At 53.5% G+C, this 12463-nt stretch overlaps 1 protein-coding gene across 2 annotated transcripts in view; it reads left to right on the forward strand.

Annotated features, from left to right (window-relative positions):
* The window catches only part of STARD8 (StAR related lipid transfer domain containing 8), a 70059-nt gene extending 64724 nt beyond the window's left edge, over positions 1-5335 (forward strand). For both annotated transcript variants that reach the window (XM_080624398.1, XM_080624399.1), the window contains 8 exons: positions 55-214; positions 530-728; positions 856-1066; positions 1296-1410; positions 1764-1979; positions 2389-2606; positions 2775-2951; positions 3550-5335. In XM_080624398.1, the coding sequence (XP_080480524.1) occupies positions 55-214; positions 530-728; positions 856-1066; positions 1296-1410; positions 1764-1979; positions 2389-2606; positions 2775-2951; positions 3550-3667 (1414 nt within the window). In that variant the 3' untranslated portion in view covers positions 3668-5335. The remainder of the gene's footprint in view (positions 1-54; positions 215-529; positions 729-855; positions 1067-1295; positions 1411-1763; positions 1980-2388; positions 2607-2774; positions 2952-3549) is intronic.
* The last annotated feature ends 7128 nt before the right edge of the window (positions 5336-12463 follow it).

Genomic DNA, 12463 nt, shown 5'->3' on the forward strand with positions numbered 1-12463 from the left:
TGCCAAGGGACCCATTTGTTGCACTGATGTCTATCTGTCTGTCCCACCCTGCAGGACTGTGCCCAAGTTCATGAAGCGGAGTAAAGTCCCCAACTACAGGGACAAGATGGTCTTCGGGGTGCCACCCATCATCAACGTGCAGCGGACGGGGCAGCCCCTGCCGCAGAGCATCCAGCAGGCGATGCGCTACATCCGCAGCCGGTGCCTGGACCAGGTGATGCCGTGACCACTGGCAGTGGCTGTGGGGTGGCTCTGAGCCTGCTGCTCTGCACCAGTGTGTGATGTGGGGGAAAACCTGGCTTTCAGGGGTCCTTTTCACTCGCCTTTTGTGGTGCTTGGTTGTGGTGAAGTGGGAGGGTGAGACCGTGGGACTCCTCTGGTGCCTCTTTGGCCATCCCTTCACTCAGGCTTCTCGTCTGGGTTGCAGGAGTGAGGTCTTTGGGGAAAGGCTTTCCTTGCTTGTCCCATAGGAGCCCACTGGCACGGTGCCTGCTCTGTGCTCAAGCACCGACCTGCTGTTCCCCGGCAGGTTGGCATTTTCCGGAAGTCAGGGGTGAAGTCCCGGATTCAGGCGCTCCGGCACATGAATGAAACCAGCCCTGACCACGTCAACTATGACGGGCAGTCAGCGTACGACGTGGCTGACCTGCTGAAGCAGTATTTCCGTGACCTGCCGGAGCCCATCTTCACCAGCAAGCTGACGGAAACCTTCCTGCAGATCTACCAGTGTAAGCACTGGGCTGGGGATGAAAGTTGGGGTATCCCAGGGAGGAGGCATCTCTCTCTTCATTAGGACAGAGGTGGTGGCCTGCAGAGATGGACCTGCTGACCACCAGCTTTGCCCTGTGCTCGCAGTCGTGTCAAAGGAGCAGCGGCTGCAGGCGGTGCAGGCGGCTGTTATCCTCATGCCCGATGAGAACCGGGAGGTGCTGCAGACCCTCCTCTACTTCCTGAGCGACATCGCCTCTGCGGAGGAGAACCAGATGACCGCTGGGAACCTGGCCGTGTGCCTCGCTCCCTCCATCTTCCACCTCAACGTGTCCAAGAAGGAAAGCACCTCCCCAAGGTAAGGGTTGGACTAGCTCTGGCCTCCCCAGCCTTCCTGTAGCCCCCATGCCCCCATCATCCCTTCCCTGTTCATCATGGGAGACCAGTGGTCTAGGGTAACACGTAGTGGAAGCATGCATGTTCTGAGCACAGCTTTGCAAAGCAGGGGTCTGTTGCTCTGTGACACAAAGTAGAGCAGGGGTGAGTGGGATGCCAGCCCAGTCCCAGCAATGCCTGCATTCCCGCAGGGTGATCCACAAGAGGGGCACCATGGGGAAGCCTGACCAGAAGGACCTCAATGAGAACATGGCTGCAACACAGGGACTCTCCCACATGATCACTGACTGCAAGAAGCTCTTCCAGGTGAGTGGCTGCAGCATGTCCAGCCCAGCATTGCCCTTCCAGGATGCTACCAGCAGGAGATGCGGCCTCACCAGTGGGTGCTGGTCTGTGGCATCAGTGAGGGGCGAGATAAGGGCACCCATCCATCAGCAGGGCAGCTGCCACTGGTCGATCAGCCCTGAGAGCAAAGCCCAGCTGCATCTTGGGCAACTGCAGGTTGCAAGCTGCAGGACTTATGTCCAGGGAGGCTGTGTCTGTCCTTCTCTGCCTTGGTGGGATGAGGAGTTATGATTTTCTAGCTGCTGAGCACCACTGACAAGATCCACATAGGTTCCCTCTGTCTTTCTGAAGATCTGTATGCTCTTGCCTTGTAGGTCTCCCATGACATCTTACTGCAGCTGAGCAGCTCCTATATGGCAGCAGATGCTTACCCCCATCCCCTGACTGACTTTGTGTGTCAGGGGAAAAGCAAGGATTTACACTCCTTCTTTGAGCAGAGTGTCCAGAACCTGCTCAAAGAGTCATCAGAGAAATTCAAGGGGTGGCTGAGCACCCCAGGGCCCCTGAACACGGAGCTCTCCTGCAAAAAGGTAAGAGCCAGCGTGTGGAGGGGTGCTTGGGATCACGTGGAGAAATCCATACAGGATGAACGCTGGGTCTTCCGGGCATCTGCTACCAACTCTTTGGTGCTTGTTCTGTTATGCAAGGAGGGATCAGCAACCCCTTCCCTGGCCAGAGCAGGGGCTGAGAGATGGGCAGCTCTGGGATGGAGGGTGCTCTGTGCCCAGCAGAGAGCTCATCGCATTGTTGTTAGCAGAGGAGCTGGCTACCTGTGTCCAGTGCCTCTCTAGCAGTTCCTGTCCCACCCCATCCCTCACTAGCCAACAGATGTCACTGGGCTGCCCCATGGCAATGGGAACCATCAGTGAAGCCGTCTGGGGATGAGCACTATGGAGATCCCATGGGACAGCCTGCCTAACCCTTGCCTCGGCCTATCAGGTCGGGGACGGGCACCCTCTGCGCTTGTGGAAGGTCTCCACGGACGTCGAGGCCCCTCCTGCCACAGTGCTGCACCGAGTGCTTCGGGAGCGTCACCTCTGGGACGAGGACCTGCTGCAGAGCAAAGTGGTGGAAGCCCTGGACAAGAACATGGAGGTCTACCACTACGTCACGGACAGCATGGCACCTCATCCACACAGGGACTGCATGGTGCTCCGGTGAGGACCGGGAAGGGATTGGTTTCAGTTTGGTGGAGCCCATCTGGCCCCAGCCTTGGCTGATCCCCTCTGGGCTGTGCAGGCTCCTGGTGCGGACCCTGAGGTCCAGGCAGGGGCTGCCCATGAGTGGGCTCACAGTGACAGGAGCTGACCCGCTCTATCCTGCAGGCGCTGGTGCACGGACCTGCCGCGTGGCACCTGCCTGCTCATCTCCATCTCGGTGGAGCACGACAAGCTGCCAGTGGAGGGAGGCGTCAAAGCCATCGTGCTGACATCCCAGTACCTCATCGAGCCCAGTGCCATGGGCCGCTCCAGGGTGACCCACATCTGCAGAGCTGACCTCAGGTAACGGGGGCCCTTGGTGCCGCCACATCAGCTGCCGGGGAGGTTGATGGGGCAGCAGGTAGTGGTCTAGTGCAGAAGCTGCTTGTCCCTCTGCTTGCCCAGCCTGGCAGTGTTGTAGCTCATGCATCACGGTGCCTGCCTAGGACCAGTTTTTAGCTGCCAGACGGTTACTGGGAAAGGAGCCATCAGCTTGGTGTTGCAGTGCTGGCAGGTCCTCTGGTGGCTCTGTAGCAGCAAGTCCCTTAAATCTGCAGAAAACACGGGGTCCTTGGTGGGTCTGAAGCACAGCACTGGTGCTCTCCTCACTCTGGTAGTCTGTGCTGGGGTGCAATGGTGTAAGAGTGGGCTGATGAAAGACACAGTCTGGTCATCACTCTGAGCTGCTGCAAGCTCAGCTTGGTCACAGGTACTCCCCCATTTTGCTGCATGGTGGGGTGTGAGGGAGGCAGGTTGCCTTTTTTGTCATGCAGTGCTGGTCATTGTCCCCTAGTTGATCACAGCCAGAGCTACACTGGGTGCCAGTCCCCAAGCAAGAAACATTGTGCTGCTTCTTGGCACTTCTGCCCGCTCACCTCCTCCTGCCTCTTCCCTTCTTCAGGGGCCGGTCTCCCGAGTGGTACAACAAGGTCTTTGGCCACCTCTGTGCCATGGAGCTGGTGAGGATCCGAGACTCCTTCCCAGTCCTGAGTCCCAGTGGCCCCGAGACGAAGATCTGAGGCACCAGGAAGATGCTCTGTCCTGTGTGACGTGGACTTGCCAGTGGATCCAGGCTGGGGCTCGCAGAGGGAGCATGGGATGGGCAGCCAGAGGTTGGCATGCTCACGAGCACATATTTATAAGCGTCCTTTTATCCTGTGCTGGGCATTCCCCATCCCACTGTCCTGCTGCTGCTTTGGCTGCCCCTCAAGCAGAGATGAAGCTGTGCAGCCCATGGTCTCCACGGGAATGGTTGGTGAGCAGAGGACAAGAGAGGGGCTGTGGCAGATCCATGGCCAGGGCTGGTGAGCAGCAGGGTCCCCCCGTGAGCCAGGAGCAGCCACAGTGGTGAAGGTGTATGGAACAAAGCAGAAGTGAGCGGGGAGGATGGTGCCGCATCCGTAGGTCGCAGCGCTGTGTTGGGAAGTGAAGGGAGGGCGGCGAGGAGTGGGTTGTGTGTGTGGTGTCACCCAGTGGGGACAGCCAGGGAGTCACTGTGAGAACCTGTTTGGTAGTGGAAGAGGCTGCTGTGCTAGGAGGAGGTATAGAGGTATGCCTCAAGGGCAGCCCTTGTGCGCAGAAGGAATCTATTGCACCTTTGGTGCTGAATTTCATAGAAGATGACAAAGCCTTTTAGTCCTGTGCCTTGCTCTTACACAGCTAAAAGTCCTCCCTTGTGCACTAGGTTTCAATGGGGACTGCATGGATTATGTTCCAAGCCAGTCTATCCTTTGAAGCCAGCCTACTTGTTTGGAGAGGGCAGAATATGTCTAGAGCAACAGAACTGCTGCCCCTGTAGTTGGCTGCAGGCTGGGAAGGGGTGATGTCCCCTCCAAACTACAAGGAGGCATGAGGAGCAGGAGGAAGGTGAGCAGCCACAGCAGCACCAGCTGAAGGCTTTGACCAGGACAGCATGAGCATACTGAAGGGCTGTGCTCATCCCAGCTAAGGCGACAATACATGCAAAGCATGGGCCAAACGTGCACCAGGCCCTGTCCCATCCTGGCTGCTGCGGTAAAGTGAGGTGGCAGCTGGGAGCTGGTGATGCCCTGGATTCACCCTTCTTTGGACAGCTATAGGTGGCAGAGCCTATGCCCCTCCTGGGTGCTGAGCCGTCTCTCCACTCCTACTCCCTGCAGTGACAACCATTCCCCTTCCTTTCCTCCATGGAGGAACTGGCCACCATAGCTAACAGCACCCAGGAGCTGACCTGGTTTCTCCATTCAGGCAGGGACCCAAGTTACCAGACATCGTTCCAACTGGAAGGCAACAAGACCCACACACGGGAGCGATTCCCAGTGTCAGTTTTGATGTAACACATCCTATCTGTCTCTCTTTTGGTGAAACAAACAAATAACTGGGCCTCTAGTCTGTGTTTTTATATATATATATAATTTATATATATATATAAAAATAACTAATTGGGGGAATGATTTTTCTCCTAATGTTTTTAGGAATTTTTTTTTTTCTATCTATAAATACTTGTACAGTTGGAATATTAATATATAACTACAGCAGTAGAGCTCAGCGCCAGGTGATGCTCACTTAAGAGACATGTATTTTGTATTTAAAGGACTGTTGTTTTGTATCATATGCAACTGCAGCAGATTGTTTGACTTGGATGGGGACTGCTCTTCCCATCCATGTAATTAATAAAATACTAACAGTCTCTGCTGGCTGATGAGCAAACCTTCGTGCTTAGTGATTCTCCAACACAGGAGCATCCCAGAGCAATGCCCCTACATCAAGGTGCTCCTCACCCAGGGACTCATAGTGGGCTCTGTTTCAAAGCCTTGCCTGAGCTGTAGGTTCATCTGGTATTTCCACCTGCAGCAGCGATTGCAGCTTGAGGAGGAAATGTGGGTATCCAGCAGAGATCATTGGTGCAGATGATGAAGAACAGCTACTTTGTGATGGCAGCTTCCCAAGAGCAGATGCCTTGCTCTTCCATTGTGGATGCAGTCATGTGGATAGAGTAGAACATGCCAGAATAGGTGAAGATGATGGTGATGAAAGCTGCGAGATTCAAGCCTGGAGAGGAAGAAATCTTGCTTTGAGCATAGCTGAAGTGCAGACATATGGTGAGCCAGGATCAGCATCCCAAAGCAGCAGAACTGCTGCTTTTATCATTAGAGCGGGCAGAGATATCTCAGGAGCCCTGGCTGGTCCTGAACCCACCCAGCCATAGCCCAGTGGTGCCAATGGCTATGGTCAGCTCTGAGGTGAGTCTGGGCACAGCACCAGGCTGGAGCAGAGACCTTCCCCACACCAGGACTGAGGGCAGTGCTGACACTCCGTCCTACAGGGTCGCAGCGGAATGGCAGCACCCACTAAATCAGATATCCTGCTGATGCAGGCAGGGTGGGCTTTCAAAGCACCCAGAGCAAAGCCTATCCTGCCCCACACTGTTCCCATTCCTGGGTCCCAAATCCCGAGGTGGCCTTACCAAGGTAGATGGTGGTAGAACAACCCCGGTTGGACTGCAGGAGGAAGCACACCTGCTCCACCATAGTAGTTCCCAACAACTCCTTACACCATAGGGGACAATGCTGAGGGAAAAGCCCAGAAGCTTTTGGATCATGTACCACAACCACGCTCTTAAATCTGCCACTATTCAGCACCATCAAGAGATAAAACCAAGAGTGTCTTTTCTTCCAGCCCATCATTCTCTTGAACATTTAAAAATCAATCCCTTATTCAAATCCTTCAAGTTCCATTAGCAGGGATTCACATTTTTCCGCTGCATATTATTTCAGATTAATCTTTTCAAGTCTTATGAAAGCCAAACCCTATAAGCTTAGCAGAATTCTACATTAGAAAATGGCTACAAAACTGCCGTGTGAGGCTCACTTCTGCTTAATTATAGATAAAAGGAGAGAACATGATTGCTTATTAGCAAGTCAGGTAGAAAATGTACCATATTGATAGCGCAAACAGACCAATTACGAAAGGAACATGTACAGTTGTCTTTCATTACAGATACTTTAAAATGTGCATCTGGAGAAAATTAATGACTTTTTTTCTCCTTCCAAAGAGCAGCTGAAGTACTCACAGCTGCCTGCACGGTCCCATTTCCAGCCATGTGCGATATGTGTCCAGCCTATCCACACATCTCTGGTCATTATCTTAAATCCAAGCAAAAGGACCTCTAATGGCATTACTCAACCGCAGCTTTCAGCACACAGCTTCACAGGGTGCGATCCCCTTGGAGAGTGGCTTGGATCACTGTCCCACTCCTGCTCAGCATCACCCTGTGGCAGTGGATGGCCTTGTGCTCAGCGATAACGCTGTGTGGTACCCAACTCTCCTGTCCTTGTCTCCTGGGGCCCAAAGGGATGTAAGTATCTACACGTACATGCAGAAAAACCAAACCCTGGAAGAGACCTGTGCATTCTTGAGGCAAATCCTTTGTTAGCTTTGCAAGAGCACAAGAGCAAGAGCTCAGCCCTGGAGTCAGGTGGGAATGGGGCAAGAGCTGGCTCCAAGCAGGAGTGGAGTAGATGGAGCTTGACATGAAGAGAGCCAGCTCACAAGCTTTGGTCTTCCTCAGGGATATTTTTAGGGAGTTGGGATGCCAGCAGAAGGGTCTGGACTGGCTGCAAGCTCTGGTACTCACCATGGGAAGCTTTATCCATACTCTGTGCTGCCTGTGTGCCCCACCTCAAGAGGGTCCCCATTCAATTTGGGCAGCTCCCATGGGCAAGTGACAGGGATAAGCCCATCAGCAGGGTTATCCATTCTCCAGCCAAGAGTTGCTGGAAAAGGCTCTGGTGTCCCTGATCAAGTCCCTACAAATACCTATAAAATTCATGAAGTTGACTGCACTATTACTGATGTGTACAAACATGGGCTGAAAGCACTAAATGTGAGACAGCAGCCCCTTACCTGGCCCAGAGCAGCAAGAAACAGGGGGACCAATGAAGGGCTGACTCTCTCCCCTCCTCCCTCTCACAGTGGAACCAGGTCTACACCAGCAAGCAGGGACCACCACCGGACCCCTGATGTACTCACAGCCCTCCTGGAAGACAGCCCCATCCACCACCCGTATCCTGCTCCCTTCCAGCTCCCTACAGAAAGGCAATCATGACTACTGCTTCCGCAGGCTCACCCCTACATCCCCACTGTGTTTGGGGTCTGCCAAGTGTGACCCCTCACCTCCTGGTTGCTCCCATTCCCATCTGCTGTGGGACGATTCCAGCCCTTTCTCTGCTCCAAGAGCCCATCTAGAAGTGGGAGCAGCACTTGCAGCAGGCAGCCAGGATACTCACAGCCTGCTGAGCTTCAGCATCTCTGCAGAAGGAGCATGTACCTGGTTGGCAGGCAATAAGGAAAGAACAAGGTCACAGCGCTGTACATCTGCCCATGACACAACCCTGTGCATAGATGTGGTCCTGCTGTTGCTCCTGGAGCATGCAGTGTTTCACAAGAGCCTCACCTGGGGGGGGACATGTATGGGATGCTCATGGTGCCACCAGGCTGTAGCTGCACCAGCACATCCCAGCAGCATGAAGCCAGAGAGCAAGTTTAGCTGCTACCAGCCCAGGCAAAGGTCTGGCACATGAGGCTGTGAGGAGCTTCATTCACCTTCTTTGGGACAGACGTAGAAGTAACGATACAGGGCACACTTAGTGGCTATAGGAGATGCTCTCCAGCAGGCTGTGACAGGCACATTACCAGGAGACCGGTGCATGAAAGCAGCAGCAAGCGACTCTGGAGTGACGAACAGTAAAGGCAAATTTACAGCCTGAGCTCCTGCTGGTGTTTTTCCCAGCACTTCCGCATGTGCCTGCACGCAGCGCTCCTCACTGCACATTGCACAGCCACAGCTTTAGTTTATTTGGTTTGCTAAAACAGAAAATAAACAACCTTGAAAGGGATAAAAAGAGTGTGTCACCGAGCAGAGCACACTGCTGCTGCAATGTGGGAATGTGGGGCTGAGGGACTTCCATCCCACCACAGCCTGAACGGCTCCTCCTCCAGGGACAGTGCTGTGGACACTAAGTGCTACCTGCACTTTGCAGTGGAGCAAAATCCTAGGTACAGTCCGTGGCCATTGCAGATGTACACCCAGGGAATATAGCTAAAAATGTAGTCAGATATATGTGAGTATATATGTGCACCCGTGCATTCCACACATACAGGGTTTTCCACTGTAACAGGCAAAACCTTCTCCCCTAATGCTGACTCCAAGATGCTGCCAAGGTTTCAGATCTGTATTCTGGACTACAGAGAAGGTGCTAAAGTCATCTTACAGTGATTACAAGATTCTTTTCATGGTGGTTAAAGCAAATTCATTACCCTGTGCTTCCACCTTGGAAATGGCTGGACCTTAAAAACCCCTTGGCTCAAGGTGAGCTGGTGTGATGATACCCAGAGGGGAAAGCATCAGATCCCATTTGCAGTCACTGACTTGAGGAAAGCAATTGGTGACGCAAGCTGCAGGCACTGCTACCCATCCTGCTCATCGGCGGGGGCTCCCAAACCCCATGGGAGGGCTGCCCCTGCTCCCACTTACAGGAAATACAGCAACTTCAGCCCTGCAGATGTCGGGACGATCTGGGCAATCCTGCTGCTGTCCAGCATCCCCGAAGGAGAAGGGGAGAAAAGTGAGAGGAGGGCACCCAGAGGGGGTGAGGAGGTAGCAGGACTCTCCCAGCAGTGAAGCCCCTGCATTTAGCACTCTGTCTGTCCTGGCTCTGTCCCTTCCTCCCTGCAAGCTTCCATGGACACCCATCCTGGGGCAGCTGAGGCACTACATCCAGCTGCAGAGTCTGGATTCCTTCACAGCCAGGGTCTGTTGGATCTTTCCTCTCTTCTTCTGTGAAATGAAGATAAATTAGAAACCATTTGTGCAATTCAGGGCCATGCTTGGCTTCTCAGCTGTCCTCTGGCTCGTTTGCACCACAGACCACCCTTTGTGAGCTGCTCATCCTCTGTTTGCCCTCTTTAAGAAATAACGGCACTGGTCCCACAGCAGCTAAGAGGAGGGAAGCCTGGGGGTGGCAGACCTGCCCAAGCTGCTCCTGCAAATGCAGAAGGGGAATGAAGCACATCCTAAAGTGGCCTTTATGGTTCCTCTTCTGATAAGCTCCATGTGTAAAACCATGTACTGCATGGGCCCACATCAAACAGAACCTTTGAGGATAAACAGAAGGGAGGGATATTAGCTGTACTTCCAATTTGAGCATGCATTTTTCAAGGTGATGGAGCTGAAAGTCTTCGTGTTTAATAATGCCTGTTAAAGCCTGTTATACACAAGGCTCAATGTTGCAGCCCAGGAACAGAGGATATCTCCATATGAAGCCTGTCACTGCACCCTGCCACCACCATCAGCAAGTGGGGCATGGCATAGTGAGACCATAATGAGTTCAGACAAGACCACTTGTGGTCTGTGCTACACCTGGTCTCAGTAATAGAGGAGGGAAGCTCAAATAGGAGCTTCATAGAAGAACTGCAGCAGCGGCCGGTTGTGCCCTAGTCCCCAGAGCTGGTGGGGAAGATGGGGAGGTGACAGCAGTCAGGCATTATGCCCATTGCTACAACAGCCGTGCTAGCACAGACACCCTGCAAACACCCTGCTCACTTCCCTCCCAACACCCCTTCGAGGAAATGACATTATGGTAAATGTGAGGAAGAGTCAGGGTCAGTCACATCTGCTGAGACTGGAGGAGGAACCCACAGCCACTTGAGGCAATGCAGGTCCTCAAAACCCTGGGGATTCAGCTATGCTGTCCTCCTGTGGCTGAGGAACTTGGAACCAGCACAGACACAGAGGGATCCTCAGGCACCCCTGCACATTAATCCTGCTTTTGTTGAAGCTGCTCCTCCCAGGCTGCCTATGGCCAGTAGCACCATCTCCTACAGTCTGGCCCCACCACTGCAGACCTGTGCATCCACCACTCTCCCCTTCCATTGCAAGCGAGGCAGAACAGGATGTAGGTGATGATACTCACAACTTCTCCAGACTCCTGTGCCTGGCAAACTGATTGTTTGGCAGAGAACAGATATTCTTTAGATTCTTAACAGCAAAACAGAAGGGAAAAAAATAATCAAACCTAGGGCTGGCAGACTAGGGCAGAGGAGGAGCCTTTATCAAAGCACAACAGTGAAGACTAAACTTCCTCTTCTTGTGCAACACAAACAAAATGCAAGGCAGCTGCTGTTCATTACCACTACATTGTTAATCACCCTCCCAATCTGCAAGCATTATTTGCTGCAGATGAGGTTTCCCACACCTTCCTCCCCCTCTAGCCCTTGCTCCGTGCATGCAAAGGCATCCAAGGCTTCAACCCTGCTGACAGCCTCCTACACCATGCACCTGAAGGCTTGGCTTGAAGGCAGGCTCCCCAGTCCCAACCCTGGTCCAAATCCATATGTTCGTGCTCCCAGCTCAGTGCTGCTGTGGGAGGGCTGCAGCAAGCAGCTGAGGCTCAGCACAGAGTGATGGATGGGCAGCTGAGAGCAGAGACCAAGTCCTGGGGACTCACGGTATCACCACCATCACTTAGCCCACCTTGATGCAGAGGCACAGGAGGGGATGCAGCTCGTTACAGCCAGGTGTACATATAGAAAAAGCTCTCTTTACTTGCTTCGCAGGAGGGCACATAGCATCTCCCTCCTGTCCCAAGCATAGCCCTGGTGCCACGGACACCGTGCCACTGTGCCTTTTCTCACCCACTCACCTCCCGCACAGCCACGGGCCCCTCCTGCAACAGGGGTGCACAGGCAGCATCTGCCTTTGTCACAACAGTCAGTCTGGATTGCTCGGGTGAGATTGTTATTCCGGGACCATTACCGGGTTTGTTCATCCATCTAACAGCAGTCACAGCCTGCCACCTTGCTCCTAGCCAGGGAAGCAGGGTGCTGAGCTCAGCAGAACAGGCGTGGTTCAGTGTTGCAAGAGAGAAATACACTCAGCAGCTGGAGAAATTGCCTCTGGAGGATAGGGTTGAGGCAGAGGAGGCAGATGTGAAGCTGATCCATCTTTCCTGAAGTCAGCAGACTCTTCTTATCCTTGTGCCCATGCTCACCCTCCTGCTGAAGGGGCAGGAAGGCCTTCCCCTCCCATCCAAACCTGAGCACACCAGAGCCAGCAGTAGCTCTGTGCCTGAACTACAGGAGAATAGTTGCTGAGCAGTCATCAACCTGTGGGTACAATGTCTGGTGCTGCCCAGCATCTCACTCTCTCCCTCTCTTCCTCTCCTACAAGCCAGGGACAGGCACAGGCTCTGCTCCCACCTTTGGAGGATGGGCCATCCACAATGCCAGCTTGTGCTGACAGCCCTTCTGCACAACTGACTTCAGACAGATCAAAACACCTGATGAGGTATCGCTGGCAAGACATGAAGGAAATGAAGTGTGCGTTTTGGTCCTGATTAAGTGGCACAGCCCTCTGTGGTTCTCTGGATGCCACCCACCCGGTGCAGCAGCCACATTGACAGGCAGGATGGCTTCAGCATGCCTGCTGAACAGACATCATCTTGTTCACAGACAAGAAGGAAATTCAGGCATCTTTAATGCCTGACCCCAGCTGCAGGATGTTATTGCTGAACGTGTTCTTTTACAGACAAAAGAAGTGCTGTGAACTTGTGTGGTACTCCTTGCCCCACCAGCACTGCATCAATGCCCTCAATGGACACTTCTCCTCCAAGCTGGGCTACTGCTCCCAGCTTGGAGAAGGGCTTGCTGCATGTCCTGTAGGACAGTGAGTGGTCCCAGCAGGCAGCAGGGTCCTGAGGATCAGCCCACTTAAAAACACAGATTATCCATCTGCAGCTTCCAGTAGGGCAGCACCTTGGTGGGTCTCTGCTTTCCTC

Source organism: Psittacula echo (assembly GCF_963264785.1).
Source record: "Psittacula echo genome assembly, chromosome: 8".
NCBI lineage: Eukaryota > Metazoa > Chordata > Aves > Psittaciformes > Psittacidae > Psittacula > Psittacula echo.